Raw genomic sequence first — 17,399 nt, forward strand, 5'->3', positions numbered from 1 at the left:
CTAAAATTCTGAAATTCTCTTGGCCCATTTATGCACACATGTGAGTGGAGTGAGTGAGACTAAAGTTTAGTCCCACCCCGGAAGTTGAGAGAGAGTTGCACCTTTTTATAAGGTGAGCTCATCTACCACTTGTATGAGCATGAAAAGAGGAGACCTACACGCGCGCTCCTCCTCCTCGCTCGCCTCGCCACGCCGCGCCGCGCCGCGGGATTGAGCCGAGCCGAGGACAGAGCTATGCACGTTGTCTATATTTTTGCTGCTCGGAAAAAATTAATGAGTCATTAATTAATAATTAATGAGCGTGTTAATTACTGAATCGTTTCCGATTCTTTTGGATCGTGACGACTCGGACGTGGGGTTTACTCCCACGACCTATCCGGCCCGCACTATATAGTCAGGCAGACGTCTACCCTAGCCGCCGCCGCTTTGTATGGTTTCTCACCACCGTTTCAAATCATTGCGCCGTCAAGCAAGTCTTCTCCGTCCCTCCTTTCGGCGTGCACCGGGAGAAGGGACAGCAGGCCTCCGGAACCCCGCCTCTCGTGATCCTGTATGGGAGAGGGGCGATCAGGTTTTTGGGGAGCGCACTCGCGCGACTGCTGGCAGCCACGACTTCGCGAACGACGACTTCTTCCCCGACCTCGGCAACCTCATCCTCGACGATATGGGCGACAACGTCAACGCCGGCGGTGCTGCACCCGCTGCACCGTATGTTATTCTATCCTTCTTGTTCAAGATCGCGGTAGAATTAATGTTTCTAGTATATGCCCTAGATGTGATCTGTTCATCTACTATGCTAGTTCGCATGATTAGTTTAATCTCTGCTATTGCTGTCACGATCTATTTTCTATTTATTCGGATTAAATCTCGTAGTAATTTGCTTATTTTTCCAACAGGATCTGTTTAGAACACATTTAGATGTGACATAATTATGTCACATCTAAACTGATGTCCACTTTACATGTGGTCTTTTTTTCTTTTCTTATTGCTGTATTATATATTTGTGGGAGCTTAAATGCGACATCCTTAAAAAAACATTTGAACGTGAACTAGACAAACTGTTTAGAAAGACCATGCTGCTGAACTAGGCCTTATTAGCCATGCATTAAACTCGTCAGGCTCCGTCATGACCGGCCTTCCTTGAAAACCTTCACCAAAGCGCTCAACGATCCATAAATATCCTAGCTCTCGTCGGCAAATGAGGTGCGCCATGCCGTGCCGTCAGTATCACGGGCAAGTACCCCCTCCGATCTGTCAAACGTCAAGAGGCCCGTCCTTTTGACCCTAGCCGTACAGAGAAGACCGAGCACAGATAACCTTCACATCGATCTGACACCACCCTCGAACTCGAATCAAATTATTGGTGCCGATTTCTTGAACTAGCTAAACCAACTAGGGAGGATGCCTGACAATAATCAAAGAAGTGGAGGCTCACTTCGCCATGCATTATTGCAGACATATTTTACACTGCATGCATTAGCACATGCTGCCCGCGGGCCTTGTACAGAGCAAGCAGCAGGGGATCCCCTCTCATCTACACCTACTGGTAGGATTTACACACACGCTTCACACCGGTCTCATTCGCCTCAGGTCGTTGCACGTCGCCGGTTGCCTACTACCAAGTTTTCCTTGAGCTACGACTTAGATCCATCTACACGGTGGCACATCCTTGGCTACGAAAACTAGCACCATCTCACGTGGAGTGGATGTTTACAACGGAAGTAGTACTAGTAGTAGTACATATAACTGATACAGTAACATATACTGGGGCAGGGTTCCATGATCTTCCGGTCATAGTTTGCAGCTACTCTCCTTGTGCTCGTGCGCTTCTCCGTCTTGGTGGATCCGCTTCTGTTTTCACGGTTAGCGGTCCAGCGAACTGATCACCACCCTGCCAGATACACGGTTCAGAGGCATCAGATCTATGGCTACTGTACTGGATAGAGTCATGGTGGTTGGATCTAGCATTTGGGTTCATGATGTGGTGCACTTTAAAACAGGAGGGGATATTCGGTTTGAACTTTGAAGCCAACGCACCAGTCGTAGACGGTGGGGCTCCTGGGGGTGCCCGGGCTAGCCTCTATGCCGTCGGCGGCCATCCTGCCTTTGCGGCGCAGCTTGCTCCAGCCACTCTCTCCCCTGGGCGTCGTTGCTGCAGTCGCAAGCAAGCAAGCATGTCAGCCACAACACATCACGCCGGCCTCGAATGTAAAGTTAAGAAAAAAAATAGGAGGCAAAGGTGTAGGTAGATAAGATACCTGTGCCGAAGGGGGAGTCGGGGACGCTGGCCGGGGACGAGGGCGCGGAGCCGGAGCCAGACTCGCTGCGCGGCGACGTCACGGACAGGGCCGGCGGGCGGAGGATGGTGATGCTCCGCGTCACCGCCGGCGCCGCCACGTCGGCCGACGGCACGGCAGCGGCGGTCGTACCGGCCGCCGCGGAGGACGGGGAGAAGGAGGCGTACTTGCGGAGCCTGCCGAGGCCGTGGTCCGGCCGCGGCCCGGCCACTGTGTCGTCCCACAGCTGGTCAAGAAGCCCCATGGAGCACGACGATCCAACCAAACCTGCGCGTACGTGGTAGATCAGGAGCCACGTTCATACAATCATCATCATCATCTCCTCCTCCGGTGAATCTGTTCTTGCCTCGCGTGTTCTTGGCCGAGAGAGGGAGAGAGGGGGAGGGGATGGAGCTGGTTATTACCTTGGGTGTCGAGGGGTGTGTGTGCCGCAGGCGAGGCGCAGTGGATCGTTCCTTCTTTTTTGGAGGGAGGGAGCGGGTGGAGTTTTATAGATGAGGCCGAGGGGTGGTGGGGAGCGGACGTAGGCGAGATATTTGGGGGGCGTACGCAACTCTTTCTGTTTCCGGGCTCCGCCTTGCGCGGTCGGCTCGGCTCCTGCGGCCCAGCGTAGCCGACGCAGTTTTTAGCCGTCCGAAATTAGGAAACGGATAGGGTGGAAGTGGATAAAATGGGTGGTGTGGTGTTATTTTCGGGATCTTCGTCGGTAATCGCGGGTGATGAGTCAAACAAACCGGATAGGGTTGTTATATCGGATAAAAGCAGTTTGGGATGCGGATTCCCGCTAGTGTCGGAGTACTGAATCGGCTCAACGTGGAAAATGGATCTTGAGGTGTCAAGGACATGTACAATGGTGTCAGCTACTAAATGTGGCATACTCAGAAAACCTAGAAAAATATTGTCTTTTTTTAATGACCCAATAGTTGGCAACATTTTTGCTTGCAGTTTCTCCAGAGACGCATTGCATTTTCTTCAGATAAGCATGGCAGCTTATGAGAAGATGTAACTTTTGAGGCAAAAACGAGCAGACATTGTCATCGTTTGATATCGCGTTGTAACCAAAACAGGCGGCGAAATGCCTTCGTACTGCCTTTTAGTTAAGAGATGATTTTTCTTATACTATCTTTCATCATATATCTTTACCTACTAATAAAGCACGCATTGCTTCCGTCGAGTTCATCATCACGTAATTTTGCATAAAAACCCATGTGGTTCTTTTATTCAACCCACGGTACTATTTTTTTATAGAAAAAAAGTTCAACCAAGAAATATATTTGCTGTTGTGAAGATCGAACACAGAGCCTCGAGTGCTCCTACCAAAGGGCATGACCAATTGAGCTAGCGCTCCCTGACGTAAAACAAGAGGGTTTTACGTTTCACCTTTAATCAATATACTATCGCCTCACACAAAGAAGTAAGGCGGCCCATCTAAGAGGGCGAAACAATTGCTGACCTGCCCTATGGCCTAATTAAACTGGCCCACATAAGACCAGGCCAACAAAATTTTTTTGCTGGTTTTGGGAATTGAACACAGGACCTCCCCATAGACTATACATTGCCTCAGCCAATTGGACTAGCTCAAAGTTTCAAAGAAATTAGGTTGCTTCAACTATTAAATAGTACCACCTCGCCCGCTTACACGATATCATCCCAATTTATATACGTCGTTGATCTTTCTGTGTATCAAGGGGGACTTGACAAGAAATAAGAGTATTTCAATCGACATGCAAAGATATAAGGAAATAAAAGGAATTTGAGTCTATGTGACAGAAAAATAAGGAAAGATGATTTGATACTAGTGAAGATGATTTGCTTGGAGAGGATATGGACACTGGCAATAGCAATCAAGCTGCCAAGGACAAAACTAATACTGTTGGTCATAGTGGCACTGTTCATAAGTGTTCCACCCCTGCCTCTATTGCCAATGACTCTGATATGGTCTCCTCCAAGCTACTAGGTGCCCCCATGACCAAAAGCTACTTGGAGGTGGTGAAGAAGAACCAAAATGTTAACTTGGGTGGCCCCCTTCTGGAGAGATTTGAAGCTGCTGCTGTTGGATCTATTCCTAAGATTCAGAAGAAAACAAGCACTCAGCAGAAATGGGGTCCTGTGGTGGCCTCCAGGGTTAGTACCAGGAACAAGAAGGATGACAGACCTGCTATCCAAAAAGCTCAAGAATTGAAGAAAATCAAAAACCTGGAAAAACCTATGTTGAGAAAAGGTACTCAAAACTCCTTTGCATGTCTTGATGATGATTTTCTGATAAAAACTGCAGAATGTTCAGGGATTAGCCTGGGCACCAGCAGTAATAACATTAAGGAAAATATTTGCATTATCAAGCATGTAGAAATAGATAGAATTACTAAGTTTAATTCTGATAATCCTGATATTTTTTTGCCTCCCAGTATAGATATTACTGGTGATGAATTCATGTGTGCTGAGCCTGTTCCTGGGGATAGTAGTGAGGCAGAAGTGGGGGATCAGAGTACTGAGCTCCCTACTTCAGACTCCCCTTGGATGGAGGTTCATAAAAACTCTTCTTCTAAAGGGAGAAGAAAAATTAATTTTGATTGTAAATGATAGGTATTTTCTGGAATATTAGAGGGCTTAATAATCCTACTAAGGTAGACAAATTAAAAGAGCTCATTAGAGCCAACAGTCCTGACTTCATTTGTATTTCTGAGACCAAAAAAGAAGATTTCACTATTCTTCAAATTGAAGCTTTTGACCCCAGATCCAATTTCCACTGGAAATGGCTCCCTGCTATAAATACTGCAGGAGGGATCTTGTTGGGTAGCAAGCTAGATACATTTGACATTGTTCAATGTGATCTACATAACTATTGTATTTCTTGTTTAATTTGGAACAAACAGGATTGCTCTACTTGGAGAATTATTTCTGTTTATGGCTCTGCCTATGACCAGTTTAAGATGGACTTCATTAATGAGTTTCATTCCATTTTAACTGGCTGGGCAGGACCCACTCTGGTAGGGGGTGATTTCAATCTAATTAGAGAGGCTAGTGAGAAAAGCATTGGTGCTATTAATCAACACTGGGCTGACCTCTTTAATGATTGGATTAACAAATTTGGTTTGATTGAGCTAAAAATTAATGGGAGGAAGTTTACTTGGGGTAACAACTAGGACAATCTAATGATGGATACTATTGACAGAGTGTTCATGTCCACTGATTGGGCCGCTGAATTCCATGGAGTTCATCTCAGAGCCCTTCCTAGATTGGGGAGTGATCACACCCCCCTGGTTCTTAACACCTGTGCCTTCCCCATTCCCAAAAGTAAACAATTTAGATTTAAAAAATGGTGTCTGGAAATTGAGGGCTTTAGGGAGGTTGTTACTAAAGCCTGGACTGCTAAATGCCCTTTTACTAAGGTTATAGACATTTGGCAGTTCAAAAGTAGGAATTCCGGAAAAGCCATTAAAGGCTGGATGGCCAATTATGAGGCTATGCAAAACAGGCAGAAACAAGCTTTGGTGGCTGAATATAACTGCCTAGATATTCTCTCTGAAACTAACCCTCCTTCCCCCAACACTAATAGCAGGATTAAAAAAATTGCAGGTGATCTAGAGGATATTTGGAGGAAGGAAGAAATCAAGGCCAGGCAGAGATCCAGAGAGAGATATACTTGAAGGAGATCTGAATGCCGGATACTTTAAAGCTATAGCAAATCAAAAGAGAAGCAGGAAGCAGATTTTGATGCTGGAAGGAGATACAGGTAATGTGACTGAACATGAAGATATTATGAAAGTTGCTGTCAATTATTACAAAAAGTTGTTTGGCTTCCAAGAGAAAATCAACATCAACCTAAAAAATGACTTTTGGGGAGATGGTGAGAAAGTGACTAATGTTCATAACAACATCCTGGATACCCCCTTCTCTGAAAAAGAGATTAAAGAGGCTGTCTTCGGCTCTTATGCAGAAGGAGCTCCTGGGCCGGATGGATTTTCATTTTTATTTTACCAACAATTCTGGGACCTTATTAAAGGTGACCTGTTTGCTCTATTTCGTGATTGGGAGAAAGATGAGCTAGATTTATATAGACTTAACTTCTCTCTATTAACTCTAGTTCCTAAAGAGGCCGATGCTAGCAAGATAGAGAAATTTAGACCTCTTGCTATGATTAATTGCAGCTTCAAAATCTTTGCCAAATGTGCCACTAATAAGTTTGGCCCCATTTGTAGAGATTTAATTTCTTTGAACCAGACAACCTTCATAAAAGGCAGATATATTGCTGAGAGTATAATCATAGCACATGAAATTATTCACTCTGTGTACTCCAGTAAACAATCTGGTTTTGTATTTAAACTAGATTATGAAAAAGCTTATGACATGATCAACAGAGATTTCCTGCTTGACATGATGAGTAAGAGAGGTTTTAGCCCTAAGTGGATGAAGAAGGTTTCTTCTCTACTTCATAAAGGGTCTGTTGGGGTCAATATCAATAATTCCAACAGTGATTTCTTTATCACTGGTAAGGGAGTCAGGCAGGGGGACCCATATTCCCCATACTATTTAATTTAGTAGCTGATATCTTTACCAGAATTCTTATTAAAGCTGCTAATAATAACATCCTGGAAGGACTATTCCCTAGCTCCAATCCAGCTGGCATCATTAGCATGCAATATGCTGATGACACTTTATTATTTTTGAGTAATAACTCTACTCAAGCCAGGAACCTTAAATGGCTGCTATCCTGCTTTGAGCAAATTTCTGGGATGCGCATTAACTTCCATAAATGTGATCTGATTCCTATCAATGTAAATAGGGATGAAGCAAACATATTTGCTCAAATCCTTGGTTGTAAACTTAGTGATTTTCCAATTAAATATTTAGGATCCCCTCTACATCACAAAAAGCTGAAGAAGTGTGAATTGCAGCCTACTATGGATAAGATTATTAAAAAAGGGGCTGGGTGGAGAGGCAGACTACTGTCCTCTGGCAAGAGGCTCACATTAGTGAAAACCTGCTTGGCCACTATACCTAGTTACCTTATGGGTATTTTCAAATTTCCCAAGTGGGACATTAAGTTGATTAATTCTCAGCTGGCTCACTGCTTCTCGGATAATTATGAGGGTCACCATAAATATCACCTGGCAGCCTGGGGGTGTGTGACTCAACAAAAACATCATGGGGGCTTGGTATCCCTAACATTGCAGATATGAACTTATGTTTGTTAGCTTCCTGGATTAAGAGATATTTTTTAGATCAGGGTAAGATTTGGAAGCAAGTCATCGATGCCAAATACAACACTCATAATCCTAAATTTTTTGCTTGTTCTAATCTTGGTGCTCCCCCTTTTGGAAATGGATTCTATGGGCTGCTAAAGCTGCAAACATAGGATATTCCTGGATAATAGGGGATGGTAAAAGTATCAGGTTTTGGGAAGACCGTTGGATTGGTCATACCACCCTAACTACTAAATATTGGAACCTATATAGTATTGCCAATGAATAGAACATCACTGTGTGTGATGCCTGGGATGGCACCAACCTTAAAATCTCCTTTAGAAGATGTTTTTCTCTTGATATGGTAGCTGAATGGAATGATCTATTCAGCTCTATCAAGAATGCTGTGCTGGTGGACAGGGGAGACACTGTTTGTTGGGATTATGACTCTAAAGGTGTATACACTGCCAAGTCCTTTTACAACATTATTAATTTTAGAGGGGTCCTCCCTGGGGACAGTATATCCATCTGGAATATCAGAGTTCCACTTCGCATCCATATATTTCTTTGGCTCATGTCTAATAACAAATTGTTGACTAGGGATAATCTATAGAAAAGGCAAACAATAGAGGATGCTTCCTGCCTTTTATGTAGTGATCCTGAAACAGTTGAGCATTTTTTTTGGCTGTGTTGTTTCGATAGAGCTATGGAGAGTGATTGGGGACATTTCAAACAACCATTCTGGGATGTCTATGACTGACATATTAGAATGGTGGTCCTTTAACAAGAATCACCCAGCAGATTGCCTTTTACACTCTGCTGCCTTATGGGCATTATGGAAATATCGTAACGACATGTGTTTCAATCATACCCCCTGGTCTGGGATGCAGGTTTTGTGGAGGAAGATTGCTGCTACCTTAGACAGCTAGGCAGTCTGTTGCTCAGACCGTGTCAAAGGAAAAGTGCTACACATGGTGCGGAAGCTGGAACAGATGGCAAGATCCCCACCCCTCCTGCTATGGCCAGATCCTGGCTAGGACTGAAGAAGTGCTCAACAGGGGCTGCGAGCGAGTGATTTCTATTGATCCATATGTGTTGGCTGCAGCTCCCCTTGTAAACTTTGCTTAATATTTTCATAGACTGGTGACTGAGGCCCTGTGGGCACGGTATGTTCATTTTGCCGGGGCGGCGCGTGTGCTATTTTATTCCCCCCGCGTACTTGTAAATGTTTTGGACCTTGTTTTGGTTTATTTTGGCAATCCAATTGGAACCGGGGCTTTGAGCCCTTTTCCTCTAAAAAAATAAGGAAAGAAAATACTCCGACAGAAGGAAAGCTACATAAAGAAGCATTGAAATTCAGTCTTGAAAATAAGGAGGGAAATTAGCCCAAATAAGGAAGGAGTTCACCTGCAAAAAAATAAGGAAGGAGTTCTAAGTGTAATACCACACGCCTTCTAATTAAAAGGGATTCCGCTGCAGAACAAAAGAAGGTGCAGCAGGGCAAGGTCAGATCGATTGCTCCTTGTCTGCTGCCGAGTCGGCACCTCATGAACCCATGGGCATATGTACTCACTTTTTGAAAAATGCATTTTAAACACATTTTAAAATGTTAACAAAATTCAAAAGCAAATTCCACGCATGCATGTTGACAAATGTGTGTGCGCGGCACAAAGTTTTGTGAAAAAAATGTCTTTTCATTGTGTCTTCGTAAAAAGGAAAATTTGCAGTGCTTCTAAATAGAGTTTTACGACATAATTTTTTGTCTTTTTTGCACAGGCCACAAAAAAAGTTAATTTTTCATGAAACTTTATGCACGCACATAAAACATGAAGACGCATCCGTGCAACCTTCTTCAGACTTTTTTAGCATTTATAAATATGTTTTTTAAAGTGAGTTCCTATGTACCCGGGTTCATCGATGCACTTTCTGTCCGCTGCCTCCCTATTTGACCTGGTTTCTCTTATTTTTCTGAAATCTACTCACTTCGCAATGTTTTTGGCGTGAAGGCTCGGTCTTTTTGTGTGTGTGGGATAGGTCTTATAAACATGTAGCTTGATTCATACTTCCTCCGTTCCTAAATATAAGTCTTTTTAGAGATTTCAATAGGAACTACATACGGATGTATATAAACATATTTTAGAGTGTAGATTCACTCATTTTGCTCCATATGTAGTCCGCATTAGAATATCTAAAAAGACTTATATTTAGGAACAGAGGGAATACAATTCTTCAGTAGCAGCAAGATTTTTGTGTATGTTCCTTCAGGCGTTGGGCGCGGCATGCTACTCATCCAGACAATGTTTCCATCGTGATGAGCCCCTGGGCACTGCCTCTCCGCTGGAGGCAGCAAGGTGGTGGTGGTCCATAGCTCCGTGGGCAACCCGATCCCCGCGCTCACAGCCACCATCGTAGACTTTGTGGTGAGTATCTTTGATGTGTTCTAAAAATTGGAGGCAGTGCACAGCCTAACGTTCGACTCCAAACATTGACACTGACTACGGACTCAAGCACTACCACACTCTTGGGGCAATGAGATATCGATGAACTAGCATCAAGTGAGGAAGTTGATAAAGATTGTTAGTAATGGATCCAAAGATGAAAATTAAACTATTTGTTTACACTTTATCCAAGACAACAGTGAACTGCGGGATGGTAAGTAAGAACTATGCAGCTGATGTCTACTACACAACATTCTTCTTGTAGACGTTGTTGGGCCTCCAAGTGCAGAGGTTTGTAGGACAGTAGCAAATTTCCCTCAAGTGGATGACCTAAGGTTTATCAATCCGTGGGAGGCGTAGGATGAAGATGGTCTCTCTCAAGCAACCCTGCAACTAAATAACAAATAGTCTCTTGTGTCCCCAACACACCCAATACAATGGTAAATTGTATAGGTGCACTAGTTCGGCGAAGAGATGGTGATACAAGTGCAATGTGGATTGTAGATATAGGTTTTTGTAATCTGAAAATATAAAAACAGCAAGGTAACTAATGATAAAAGTGAGCACAAACGGTATTGCAATGCGTTGAAACAAGGCCTAGGGTTCATACTTTCACTAGTGCAAGTTCTCTCAACAATAATAACATAATTGGATCATATAACTTTCCCTCGACATGCAACAAAGAGTCACTTCAAAGTCACTAATAGCGGAGAACAAACGAAGAGATTATGGTAGGGTACGAAACCACTTCAGAATTATCCTTTTTGATCGATCTATTCAAGAGTCCGTAGTAAAATAACATGAAGCTATTCTTTCCATTCAATCTATCATAGAGTTTGTACTAGAATAACACCTTAAGACACAAATCAAACAAAACCCTAATGTCACCTAGATACTCCAATGTCACCTCAACTATCTGTGGGTATGATTATATGATATGCATCACACAATCTCAGATTCATCTATTCAAACCAACACAAAGTACTTCAAAGAGTGACCCAAAGATTCTACCGGAGAGTCAAGACGAAAACATGTGCCAACCCCTATGCATAGGTTCATGGGCGGAACCCGCAAGTTGATCATCAAAACATACATCAAGCGGATCAATACAATACCCGATTGTCACCACAGGTATCCCACGCAAGACATACATCAAGTGTTCTCAAATCCTTAAAGACTCAATCCGATAAGATAACTTCAAAGGAAAAACTCAATCCATTACAAGAGAGTAGAGGGGGAGAAACATCATAAGATCCAACTATAATAACAAAGCTCGCGATACATCAAGATCGTACCACCTCAAGAATAGGAGAGAGAGATCAAACACATAGCTACTGGCACATACCCTCAGCCCCGAGGGAGAACTACTCCCTCCTCATCATGGAGAGCCTCGGGATGATGAAGATGGCCACCAGTGAGGGTCCCCCCTCCGGCAGGGTGCCGGAACTGGGTCCCGATTGGTTTTTGGTGGCTACGGAGGCTTTTGGCGGCGGAACTCCCGATCTATTCTGCTCCCTGAAGTTTTTTGGGTATATGGGTATATATAGGAGGAAGAAGTACGTCGGTGGATCTTCGAGCTGTCCACGAGGCAGGGGGCGCGGCCAGGGGGGGTGGGCGCGCCCCTGTAAGTGCATCTAGTGCCACCCCTAGTTGGTTTTGGAGTATTGACGACAAACCTAGTTGCAGGATAACACAGGTACAAGTCCCTCATTGATTCGGTTTTCCTACTAGAGATGACCCCTAAAAATGTATGAAGACATTGATGTCAAAGGTGGTATATGAAGATATTCACATTGAAGACTATGACAAGAGAAGACATCGCATGAAGCCTATGGAGCTCGAAGACTTAGATCTTTCGTAGTTCTTTTTCTTCTTTGTTGAGTCATAGGAACCACCGTACTGTTAAGTGGGGTCCAAGAGAACCAGTCAGAATGACTGAAGTGATGCTTAACCAAAACCTAAGTCTTCGAGTGAAGACTATGAGAGCGAATCTTGTCCAGAGTCGGACAAGTCAGCTTTGCTTGTAGCCCAAGTAAAGTTGCCGTGTGAGTTTGAAATCTGACCGTTGGAACACGTGTCAGTTCCTTAGTGACCCAGGGTCATTTCGGACAAATTAGGTCGGGTTGCCTAGTGGCTATAAATAGGCCACCCCCTACAACCATAAATGGCTGGCTGCTCAGAGTTAGTATACGGCTTTTGTCGTTTGAGAGCAACCCACCTCGAAGCCTTTGAGAGAGAATTCCTTGCGAGGATAAATCCCTAACCACCCAGAGCCAAAGAGAATTAGGCATCACTTAAGTATTCTTGTCTGTGTGATCTGAAGACTTATTACACTTGAGGACTATGAATCCTCCAGCCGGTTAGGCGTCACGTTCTGAGCATCCAAGAGACATTGTGGATCGCCGGTGAATGAAGTCTGTGAAGGTTTGGGAGTCTACCTTGAAGACTTACCAGAGTGATTGGGCGAGGTTTGTGTGACCTTAGCTCAAGGGGAATACGGTGAGGACTGGGTGTCCTGAGCTGCGTGTTCAGGACTGGGTGTCCGGGACTGTGTGTCCTCAGGTTTAAATACCTAGCCGCCCTAACCAGACGTACAGTTGTCACAGCAACTGGAACTGGTCCAACAAATCATTGTCTTCAACGTGTCACTGGTTTCATCCTTTCCTTCCCTTTACTTACTGTTGGTCCTTGTGAAGTCATTGTATGATTGCACTATCTTTTATCTTCACTGAGTGACTGCGTGTTCTGTTTGGCTTCATAATATCTTCCTACCTGATCCTTACTACATTGTTGCTATTAGTCATTCTGCTTTCACTCCATTGAATACTTGACTATGGTTTGCCTAGTGTAGTCTACCTTCCGCTGCATGGTAATAGGTTTATTTCTATCGTTTGTCTTCATAACTTCCATGTTTTGAAGACTTTCATAAAAATCGCCTATTCACCCCCCCTCTAGTCGATATAACGCATTTTCAATTGGTATCAGAGCAAGGTACTCCCTTGTTCTGTGTAATTCGGTTTAACCACCTGGAGTTTTAGCTATGTCGACTACAGGGATAATTGAAGTCTCCGCTCCGTGCCCCGTCTTCGATGGAACTGAATATCCCTACTGGAAGAATAAGATGCGCATGCATCTTGAAGCCATTGACGTCGACCTATGGTATGTCGTCAAGAACGGTGTTCCCAAGGCTGGAGAAGGTGTCACTGCTGCTGATGTCAAGAAGTTCGTTCAACTGGACTCTACTGCCAAGAATATCATCTGTGGTCATCTGACCAAAGGACAGTATGGCCGCGTGAGTGCTTTGGAAACATCTAAGCTAGTCTGGGACTGGCTCTCCAAGGTCAATGAAGGCGTCTTAACCCAGAGAGATCAGAGAATCAGTGTCCTTCGCAACCTCTTCAACTACTTCAAGAGAAATGACAATGAGAATGTCCAGCTCATGTTTGATCGACTCACTGACATCACGAATGAGCTTCAAGCCCTTGGCGCTACTGAGATCACCAAGCATGAAGTCGTCAAGACACTACTGAGATCACTTGACAGTTCGTTTGACACCCTAGCCCTGATGATTCAAGAACATCCTGATTTCAAGACACTCGATCCGTCTGACATACTTGAGAGGCTCAACACACATGAGTTTCAACTTTCTGAGAAAAGAGATATCTACGGTCCAAACTATGGGCGAACTCGTGCCTTGAAGGCAAAAGCTGTCTCCTCATCTGAAGAAGAATCTGAAAGCAGTTCTGATGATCCTGAAGACATTGGAAGGGAACTTGCTATGCTTGTGAAGAAGTTCCAAAAATTCACCAAGAAGAAAGGCTTCAGAAAGTCTTCCCGATCAAGCTCAAGGAATGATGAAGTTTCTGCTCATGACTACAAGAAGAAAACATGTCACAAGTGCAAGAAACCTGGCCACTTCATCTCTGAGTGTCCGCAGTGGGACAATGAGAACAAAAAGAAGAAGAAGAGCAAGGAATATGACTCTGACGACAAGAAGAAGAAGAAATACTCAAAGTCTTCTTCAAAGTCTTCATCACACAAGAAGAGCTCATCTGGCAAGGCACGTGCGTTTGTTGGCAAGGAAATGGATTCAGAGGAGGAGTCTGCTTCTGAGGAGGCGGAGGTGGAGTCTGAGGAGGAGTCCGATTCTGGCGTTGCAAGTCTGGCTACAGCATATGTTGCCAAGTCCATCTTCAACACTGAAGACAATGACTTCATCACCGACACCGATGCAAATGACAAGGACCACTCCGCTCCTACCTACTGCTTCAAGGCACGCGGTGCCAAGGTAAACACATGCACTACTCACTATCAAACATCTAGTGACGATGACTCTGATTGTGGTTCAAAACCCAACTACAAAACACTTGCTAAAATTGCAACTGAACAACAAAAAGCCATGGAACATATTCAAAAATTGTTAGACAAAAGCGATGATCTGTTAGGCGCTGAAATGACTCGTTCTGAGTCCTTAATTGAAGACATAAAAAATCTTCACGTTAAGTATGAGGAACTTGAAAGTCGTCATGAAACGCTCTCAACAACTCATGAAAAGCTTTCCTATGATTATCTTCAAAGGAAGCAAGATCTTGAGAAATTGAGAGCGGCTCATGAAGATCTTCAAAAGGAAAATGAGTCACTTTGCTCCAAACAGACCAGTTCCGCTCAGGAAGGATTTGAACCACCATGTCTTAAGTGCATTGAGTGTGATAATGCTACTACTGTTGCTGAATGTTCTACTGCTGCTACTGTTGCAATATCTTCAACTGTTGATGTGGGAACTAACCCCTCTGCTGAGGATTCCACTGCTATTGCTGATGAGAATGCTAGGTTGAAGACATTTCTTGAAATAGGGATGTACAAGAGTCTTAAAGGGCATCAGACACTATGTGATGTCCTCAAAAAGCAGATCTTGAACCGAAACCCGAGGAAAGAGGGTGTTGGGTTCGTAAGGAAAATGAATGTTGATGGCTCTTACTGGAAACCTGAGCAGTACCCCAAAACCACATGGGTTGCTGCAAAGGAATCTTCAGCAGATCTATCCAATCTATCTGGCTTCACTTGTGCAAACCCCATTGTCATTGATGAATCCTTTGATGCAAACTATAAACTGTTTAAGAATCAGAATGGTGAAGTGTTCGCCAGGTACATTGGTACTAACTGCAGGAATGGACCGCCTATGAAGAAGATCTGGGTTCCGAAAAAGTGTCTGGAGAATCTTCCTGTGAATGTCATCATGACACCACACGTGAAGAAGACAAACCTCAGACCACAGGCTTCATACGGTCCAAAGGCTTCATACAGACAGAGGACTCACCTGAGTCGCACTAACGCAAATGTTTTGCAGGGAAACCATACTCAGGCCTATGAATATGAGCGCGGTTCATCAAACCGCCATGTTCATAAGACCAAGAACTATTCTGCTTATTCTTATGAGTACTATTGTCCGCCTGCAAGACTTTTTGCTAGGGCTCCAAAGCCAAAGTTCTCAGACGCTGCACTCAGACTTATTGCTTCTAAGCCACCCTTGAAGATGTGGGTGGATAAGAAAGCTTAACTCTCTTTTGCAGGGAAAGGTCTCCAGCAGAAAACCAAAATCGTCTGACGCTATTGCTGGGGACCTTAAACATCTTGTAGGGCGCAAGATCAAATGCCCGAATGGTCTTACTATGTACTTCGTTCCTGAATCGCTTGCTACTCTCCCCATTAGTCCTAATCTGGATCTAAGCTTTCATAACCCACTGGTTCGTCAAATGTTTTTGCTTCACAATTCTCTTCGTGAAGCCTATCCCCCTAACTGCACTGTAGGGTACGACACGAGCGTCTTCAGAATGGATTATTGATAGTGGGTGTACCAATCACATGACTGGCAAAAGAAGCCTTCTTATGGACTCAACCTTACGTCCATCTGACAAGAGTCACATCACATTTGCTGACACTGGTAAAAATAAGGTATTGGGCCTAGGTAGAGTTGCAATCTCAAAGGATCAACACATGGATAAAGTCATGTTTGTTGAATCCCTTGGCTTCAACTTAATTTCTGTCTCAATGCTTTGCGATTTGAACATGATCGTAATATTTGGAAAATATCGCTGCCTTGTACTAATGGAATCTGACAAGTCTCTAGTGTTTGAACGGTATCGGAAAGATTATTTGTACGTGGTAGATTTCTCGGCAGGACCACAGCTTGCCGTATGTCTTCTAGCAAAAGCTTCAGAATGCTGGCTCTGGCATCGGAGGCTAGGGCATGCTGGCATGAGGAACCTCCACACCCTTGCAAAGAAGAAGCATGTCATAGGCATCGAGGGCGTCAAGTTCAAGAAAGATCACTTATGCGGTGCCTGTGAAGCAGGAAAGATGACGAGGGCCAAACATCCCTCGAAGACAATCATGACAACTACTCGACCCTTCGAACTGCTCCACATGGACCTTTTCGGTCCCACTCATTACTCAACTCTTACTACTACTGCTTGTCTCTATGGCTTTGTCATTGTTGATGATTATTCTAGATATACTTGGGTGCACATAATCCTCTACAAGACTGAAGTGCAGGATGTCTTCAGACGCTTCGCCAATCGAGCAATGAACAACTATGACACCAAGATAAAGCACATCAGAAGTGACAATGGCACTGAATTCAAGAACACCGGCCTTGATACATATCTTGATACCTTGGGCATCACACATGAATTCTCAGCCCCGTACACGCCACAGCAGAATGGCGTCGTCGAACGCAAGAACAGAACACTCATTGAGATGGCCCGAACGATGCTTGATGAATACAAGACTCCAAGAAAATTCTGGCCTGAAGCCATTGATACTGCATGCCATACAATCAACCGTGTTTATCTTCACAAGCTTCTGAACAAGACATCTTATGAGCTCCTTACTGGCAAGAAGCCAAATGTTAGTTACTTCAGAGTATTTGGCGCCAAGTGCTGGATCAAGGATCCACATCACACTTCAAAATTTGAACCAAAGGCACATGAGGGTTTTATGCTTGGATACGGAAAGGGTTCGCACTCCTACAGAGTCTTCAATCTCTTTCATTACAAAGTGGTTGAAACAGTGGATGTGTGGTTTGATGAGACTAACGGTTCACAAAGAGAGCACCTCCCAAATGTGCTAGATGAAGTTCCATCCAGCGAATCAATCAAGCTTATGGGAACCGGAGAAATCATACCCTCTGAAGCTCAACCTGAAGAGGAACTTATCATCTCCGCACCTGATCAACCTGAAGATAATGCTCAGTCTTAAGACAATCCCACTAACAATGACAATGATCAGCAAGAGCAAAACCTTCGCCCGGTACATCCTCGTGTTGCCAATGAAGTGCAGATTGAGAGAATAATTGACAGCATCAATGCACCCGGTCCGCTCACTCGATCAAGGGCAACTCAGCTAGAAAATTTCTGTGCGCACTTCGCATTCGTCTCAATTACAGAACCCAAGAAAGTTGAAGAAGACTTCATGGAACTTGA

At 44.1% G+C, this 17,399-nt stretch overlaps 1 protein-coding gene across 2 annotated transcripts; it reads right to left on the reverse strand.

Moving 5' to 3' along the window:
* Window positions 1-1,412: 1,412 nt before the first annotated feature.
* LOC125509361 (dormancy-associated protein homolog 3) lies at window positions 1,413-2,854 on the reverse strand. Of its 2 annotated transcripts, XM_048674328.2 has the most exons (4): window positions 2,702-2,854; window positions 2,259-2,564; window positions 2,038-2,152; window positions 1,413-1,891 (listed from the first exon to the last, which is right to left on the reverse strand). In XM_048674328.2, exons 2-4 carry the CDS (start codon window positions 2,539-2,541, stop codon window positions 1,864-1,866), a joined length of 426 nt encoding a protein of 141 aa, XP_048530285.1. In that variant the 5' UTR covers window positions 2,542-2,564; window positions 2,702-2,854; the 3' UTR covers window positions 1,413-1,863. The 2 variants fall into 2 exon arrangements, with proteins under 2 accessions (XP_048530285.1, XP_048530286.1); XM_048674329.2 differs by lacking the exon at window positions 2,702-2,854 and having other exon boundaries at window positions 2,259-2,695.
* Between the last annotated feature and the right edge of the window lie 14,545 nt (window positions 2,855-17,399).

This window comes from Triticum urartu, chromosome 5A, assembly GCF_056163025.1.
Source record: "Triticum urartu cultivar PI428250 chromosome 5A, HENAU_Tu73, whole genome shotgun sequence".
In the NCBI taxonomy this organism is placed as follows: domain Eukaryota; kingdom Viridiplantae; phylum Streptophyta; class Magnoliopsida; order Poales; family Poaceae; genus Triticum; species Triticum urartu.

Bases quoted from the DNA above. Each gene is read 5' to 3' on its own strand.
- LOC125509361 (XM_048674328.2), bottom strand. From the start codon at position 2,541: ATGGGGCTTCTTGACCAGCTGTGGGACGACACAGTGGCCGGGCCGCGG. The intron at 2,153-2,258 runs GTATCTTATCTA...TTGCGACTGCAG, and splicing joins CGACTCCCCCTTCGGCACAG to CAACGACGCCCAGGGGAGAG. The intron at 1,892-2,037 runs GTGCGTTGGCTT...TGTATCTGGCAG, and splicing joins AGCCCCACCGTCTACGACTG to GGTGGTGATCAGTTCGCTGG.